Here is a 6907-nt window from a genome sequence, read left to right as displayed (position 1 = left end):
TCCGGCTAAATATACTTAGTTTTTTGTTTAATTTTATTTTAACCCGGGGTGAGTATTATTTTGGTTTAGACCCAATCAATAATATATATTATTTTATTTTAACCTGATGACATTATATGGACCAAATAAATTTTCTTTCAAATTTTTATTTTATTTTAGCCCGGTCCAATAATATAATATTTTAGTCTATTATTTATTTTAGCCCGAGCCTTAAAAATCCAACAAACTACATGTAGTTATTTTCAACTTTTTATTTAAGATTGATCAATAGTATAATTTTGTTTAACCCAACCCAGGTGAATTTTATATATTTTTTTGTTTAAACCAAAATTATTAGACATATTATAATTCTGTTGTGAATATATATTTTATGAGACTATTTTATTTTAAATATTACTATAATTACAGTGAGTGACATATACTATCGTCCAAACTTTTATTATTTCGTCTCTAATATAATAGTATAAATATTATAGAAGATAGATCGATTGATAGATAGATAATCAACATATATTAAAAATAATTGTCCATAATATTTTAGAGAAAGATTTATTTTATTTGGAGAAAGTGAAACAGACAACATATTTTACTTACAAAATGTATAAACTAAAAAAAATTGTCTAAAATATTTATAGAGAAAGAGTTGTTTTAGTTGGTAAAAATAAAAGTGGCAAGGTATTTTACTTATAAAGGTAATTGGTTAGATATTAATTAAGTATGGGTAATTGAGTAAAATATTGATTTTTTAAGAAAAGATAATTATGTAACTGAAGGAAGAACAATAAAGTTTCTTATTTAATATAACACTACAAGAAAAACGGCTAAATACAACCGGTTCAAAACCGGTAGTGAAGTATTTAGTTAAATACGACCGGTTTTAGTCCCGATCATACATATGGGAGTGATATTTAGTAGTCGCTTGTATTTAGTCTAAATACGATCGTCTAAATACGACCGGTTAAATACGACCGCCAAATTCGTCCGGTTAAATTCGACCGCATTCTGTCAAATTTAAATTTTGACCGGTCTTTTAAAATTCCCACCAAAAAACTTGAATTTTCTGAAAAAATTTAAAAAGTCTGCTCAAAATTAAGTGCAACGGCATAAGATCGAAAATACGGTTCTAAATTCGACCGGATGCGGCCGAATTAACCAATACAAATTTTTTTTAAAAAAATAAATAAAGCACCTAATTTAAATTTTAATAAAAATTAAATATGTTTTTTCTTTCTTGTTCACTTTCCGGCCAACTACCGGAATTTCTTCACGACCCCTTTTCCCCCTCCCCCATCTATCTCTCTCTCCTCGTCCTCCCTCTCATCTCTCGAGTACACACCACAGCCTCACACACTACAAAGAGAAGAATGCAATCTGTGAATCCTCTTGTGTAGTCAGTTCTTGGTTATCAAATCTTACTGCAAGTATAAGTTCCAAGGATGATCAAATCGATCAAATGAGCAAGCATTTAGATGAATTACACATTGAACATGTTCAGCTGATTGCTGAGACAGAGAGGACAAGTTCAAGAGTTATAGCGCTGAAGCAGGAGCTTAACAAAAAAGAAGTTGTCATCATACAAGGAGCAGAAGAGAAGCGAGAGGTTATACGGAAGCTGTGTTTCTCACTTGAGAATTACAGAGATGGATATCAACAGCTTCGCCGAGCTTTTGTAAGACACAGGAGGCTTCTATATGGGCAGACAGAATAGAGTAGTTATTGAAGATAGAAAAACCTACATATGTATATACTATGGTGATAGTACGAGGAAGAAGAGGGAAGCCAGGGGAGAGTGACAGAGAGAGGTTAGAGTGGAATTTTGGCCTAAAAAAAAGCAACGGCGGGGAGATGGAGCTTGTGCGGAGTAAGGAAAAGAGCAGGTGGAGTGGAGGGGTGGAGGTATGGCTGCACATGGGCTGGGTTGGTTCGGTTTGGCCATATTAACGACCCAACCCATTTAAAACAGGTTACAAAAATATCAACACATTAAACTCAAAAAATTTATGAAACCCAACACTACACCATAAAACGCCTATTGTAACATTAAAAAAACGTTACAGTATGGGGTAAATATGTTGCTCTTGCCCCATTTATAAGCTAAGGTAACATTTTATTAAAGATAGGTTTTTCAATGATGCCTTAGGGGTCTAAGGTAACATCTCTAGTACCTAAGGCAACATCACATTTTATGTTATTATAGCTTGCTAATGCAACTAAAGGAGAGATCAGTTGTAACTTAATTTTTATGTTACATTAGAGTTTTAAAATGTTTTTAAAAAGTAAGTCCTACGGTGGGACCCACTAGCTGACATGGCAAGTGGGGGCACAGTGCTGAGTTGTCTTGATGATGTGGCAAGTGTGCCCACAGAACCTAATGTAACACTTTGAAAAGCTGTTGTAACATTATATCTAGCCTAATGAAACGTTTTAAACATACTATGGTAATAGTTTAGGAGGCTATTGTAACACTTTAGCAAAAAAAATTGAAATGCTTATTCTTTAAACTGAAGATAACCTTACAATTTCATAACTGCAAAATAATGCATCCAACCCAAACATTAAACATCCAAATCTACAACCAAATTAAACGTCCAAACTAACTATAAACTAGTTCACATTATTTACTTAACAACAACCAAAGAATATAAATTTTAAAAAGTACTACTGTAAGCTAATGCTTGAATTTGCTTCACTTTCTCCTCGACTCCACTATCCGAGCCATTCCCTTTTTATACACGTGAAGATTTCTCTTGTAAGCTTTCTTTGTATCCTGTAATATTCACTAAGTTATTTGCAAGCAAAAAATTGAACCATCAAATAACAGTAAACATAACTAATTAAACCAACAAATTTACAAACTACAAACATCTCAAGTTTACAACCTCAAAAATAACAGTAAATATAACTAATTAAACCAACTAATTTACAAACATAATTATACAAGACTAATATATAGACTGTGTGATCATGTGTCTTGAAAATAGTTATCAATTTACAAACATAATCTGCAAATTTTAGAATTCAGTCAAAGAACACTCATATAATTTTGGTAGAGTTTGACCAGTAGGTTGATTATTAAACTCAAAATAGATATATACCAACCATTCTGGACTGTGGAAGGACATAAATTTAAGCCACGGAAAGACTATTAGCCTGAAGCAAATCCCATGCTTGACAGTGTGGGTCCCTAAACTTATCTTCACAATAAACACAATAGAATTTAGACTTTAGGTAAGTACTGCTTGTAGGGGTGAGCAGAAAACCGCACAAACCGCAAAAACCGCCCGCACCGCACCAATCCGCACCGCAAAATGCAGTTTTTAATTTTCGTGGTGCGGTTGCGGTTTGAATTTTTAATAAACCGCACTGTGCAGTGCGGGTTGTGGTTTTAAATTTCTGAAATGCGGTTCAAACCGCACCGCACCGCAATATTTAATATATATATATATTAATAATTATATTTCATGATTTCATTTATTAAGTTTGATTCCATTTAACATACTAGGAGTGCTTGCTTAGTGATCATCTTGTTTCTGCATGATTAATTATTTCGTGGTGATCATCCTATATGTGTTTCTTCAAAAATAATGAGACACATGGTAAGCCACCTATTTAATAGTGAACTCATTTAATTGTCGAGCCAAACTTCTACGTTAAACTTTACAGTGTGGAATTTCTAATTTGTATTATTGAACAATATTGCCGACTTTTGTATATTATTCGGAAATTTAATTAATTTAAGTTTTATATTTATTTAAAATGTTTGAACTTGTAATGTATAAACCGCAGTGAACCGCACCACACCGCACCGCATTTTTGTGGTGTGGTTTATGCGGTTTTTGAGGGTACGCGGTGCGGTTGCGGTTTGGAAATTTGATCAAACCGCATGTGCGGTTTGGTTTGCGGTTTGAGGCAAAAACCGCACCGCCCGCACCGCGCTCACCCCTAACTGCTTGGTTTCCACTGGAGGTCATATTCATCCTTTGAAGTAAAATCTTCAAACTACTTCTAGAGCAGATATGGTTGTATCATTTGATGAAAAAATAATTGCATGGTTGCTTCGAGTCCCATCTATTCCTAAATGCTTTACTATGTAAATAATAATGTATTTCTGACTTATAATTAGCTTATAATTTGAATCCAACATCAATAGAAAATTGAGTAAACAAGGACCTGAGTTAAGCTATCCTCAAGGTTCATGCTAGTTCGGAGTATTTCTAGAGCTGTTTTCAGTCGAGGTTTTTCTTGGTAAATTAGTCTTTTACCACATATCTGCATAATTTAAAAAGAGAGATCAGAGGCCTGTTTGTACAAAGCTACTATATAGTTATTGTATTTCAGAAAGTTGTTTATCAATGATAAAAATCTTTACCTATTCTCGCTTAGCAGGGTCCTTAAAAGAAATTTCAATAACATCCTTTGTGGGAACTATTTTCCACTTGGGAATAATATCTTCGACAGTTGTTAACATGCTTATAACCACTAGATGTGGTTTCACCTTCTCAGATATCTGAGGAAAAAATTGATACTTTATATGTTATTCAATTAACATGACAAGAGCCACATGTAATTTGGTACACTCTAAATAATTGTATTGTTAGACAACAGTAACAAGAAAAATGTAATACAAATCCCACCTTACACATTGGCGCAACAAGAACTGCTCCATACCAGAATTCAGGGTCACTTTTGTGAATAAGTAAAGCCACAGCCCCACCCATCGACTCTCCATACATGATACTTCTCTTATCTTTATACTCCTGATTCCCTGATGTTAATGCAAATAGTTCTCACCATCAATTTAATACTCCTCTAGTCTACAGACAAGGTCTTGGTTTTCTAGTTGTATAAGATAGGTAATTCTATTTGCATGACTTCCAGATTCTACTCAACAAGAAGCAATGTATCAATTCATTATTGTTATTTATACATCAAGCTTCCCATATTCCACTATTTCATATAACAATTCTTGTTTACTTAGAGATATATTTGTTATCTATAAATGGCTGCAGAAATCAGAAAGTAAACAACTCAAGTTTAAGTATATTAAAACTCCCTGAAAAACTATCTGCTGGATAGGGAATATTTGTTGAAGACATATACAAAGTGAATTTTTATGCAATGAACAACTTTTTATAGTGTATATAAGTCTTGTGTAATTATGTTTGTAAACATAATCTGAAAATACAAGAGTGAAGGGGGGGGGCTTACAGGAACATGAGAATCTCTAGCGCTACACTTGGCAGCAGTGGCGGAAAAGACAGTGTAAACAAGCACAAAGGTATCATGATATGGAAATATAAATTTTCACAGAAAAATTTATAGTTATGTTTAGTTGTGTACCATGATATGTTGTTCCACCTATTTTGATCACATATAAGAGGCTTATTTGTTTTTTGGCTTTGGTAGAAATAAGATGTAACAGGTTTTTGATATATAACTAGGCCAATTCCAGTCTCGTAAAATGCCTTGGCCACTATTTTCCAGCAAATCGATTCTGTCAGAGCTACCATAGCTACAGGAAACAAGGAACACAATCACCTGACATGATTACAAGAGATTGAACTTAGAAATCGTACATAGAAAAACTCACTAAAAAATATGAGAGAGGATATTTACCATCCCAGACATTCTTATACTTTTCATCATCCTGATAAACTGGTGTAGCAAACCATATAAAATACCTTTCTGGTCTGAGAATCCTGTTGAGCTCCAATAAAGGTTTTCCACCTACATATTGCAAACATAAAGGGTATTTCAACATTTCCATTAGAATTTATTGAAAACCCGATAATAATATGCAACTTACAATCGCCATGCCAATGAACTCTGTACCGTGAACAATGAATCAAATCAAAGGCATTTCCTGGAAATGCAAGCCTTTGAGTTCTGATGATAGCTAGAGTAGCAGGGATTCCCCTTTCTAGAGCGAACTGTATTTGAGCTTCATGTTAATCTTTTGAAGCGAATGAAATTGTAATGACCTCTTTGTCTAGCATATAGCCTCCATAGCGAATGAAAATAAGCTATTACTTTCTCATATTCTAAGATATTAAAATATAAATGACCATTAGACGAAAACCGCAGAATTAGTAACCTTTCACTTAAAAGGCCTCTCTGGAATATTTCTTCATAGTGGAGTTGATATTTCATCTTATTTCAGATTCCGTGGAGCTTACAAGGTGCAATAGAAAACTCTGATATAAAAAATAATAAATTTTAAGAAGATAAAATATACCGAGACGACATATAACGTGCATAGCAAGCAATACACTATTTCGAAACTCTTAAAACATTTCGCTGAAACTTGTTACATCAATGTATAACTGGAGCAGGAAACAAGAACTAAAAGAAAACGCTTGTACCTCCCACTGTTCAGAGGCATAGGCATCTAAATCAACTGAGCTTGGAAGCTTCACACTTATTCACATAGGCTACCTTGGTAAACCACCACTGCAATATCGAATCAATCTATCAATGTCACTATACAAAACTATTAATTCTGAAAAAATTATAAAAAGAAAGAAAGAAAAATACAACCCAAATTACATGTAAATAGTTAAAACCCTAATAAAATTTATTGAAGAACCAAAGTCCTGATTGAAGAACCAAAGTCCTGATTAAATCCACAAAATATACAAAAACACGCAACTGCAAACATATACATAAACATACACACAAGTGCACAAACAATAGCATAGAGGGAGAGATGGAGAGAGACAAAGAGGGAGAGAGATAGAGAGAAAGAGAGACATAGAGAGAACGAAAGAGATAGAGACAGAGACAGAGTCAGAGAGAGAGAGACAGAGAGGGAGAGATAGAGAGAGAGGCCTAGAGAGAGACAGGGGAGAGAGGGAGAGACGGAGAGAGAGAAAGAGCGCGAGAGAGAGAAACTAAACACACAACTGTG

General features: G+C 33.9%; 1 protein-coding gene across 1 annotated transcript; it reads right to left on the bottom strand.

The window, feature by feature from the left end:
* Positions 1-2476: 2476 nt before the first annotated feature.
* LOC141667267 (uncharacterized) lies at positions 2477-6407 on the bottom strand. The gene is made up of 7 exons (XM_074473684.1): positions 6363-6407; positions 5807-5930; positions 5617-5727; positions 5341-5512; positions 5209-5230; positions 4635-4765; positions 2477-2767 (listed from the first exon to the last, which is right to left on the bottom strand). Exons 4-7 carry the CDS (start codon positions 5508-5510, stop codon positions 2707-2709), a joined length of 384 nt encoding a protein of 127 aa, XP_074329785.1. The 5' UTR covers positions 5511-5512; positions 5617-5727; positions 5807-5930; positions 6363-6407; the 3' UTR covers positions 2477-2706.
* Between the last annotated feature and the right edge of the window lie 500 nt (positions 6408-6907).

This window comes from Apium graveolens, chromosome 6, assembly GCF_009905375.1.
Source record: "Apium graveolens cultivar Ventura chromosome 6, ASM990537v1, whole genome shotgun sequence".
In the NCBI taxonomy this organism is placed as follows: Eukaryota; Viridiplantae; Streptophyta; class Magnoliopsida; order Apiales; family Apiaceae; genus Apium; species Apium graveolens.
Note: the sequence above shows the minus strand (reverse complement) of the source record. Positions and strands in the feature narration are given on the sequence as shown.

Coding starts and splice junctions, on each gene's coding strand:
- LOC141667267 (XM_074473684.1), bottom strand. CDS start 5,510: ATGGTAGCTCTGACAGAATCGATTTGCTGGAAAATAGTGGCCAAGGCA. Junction 5,231..5,340: donor AGGTGGAACAACATATCATG/GTACACAACTAA, acceptor TGCCAAGTGTAG/CGCTAGAGATTCTCATGTTC. Junction 2,768..4,634: donor TTGTTGCGCCAATGTGTAAG/GTGGGATTTGTA, acceptor TGAATATTACAG/GATACAAAGAAAGCTTACAA.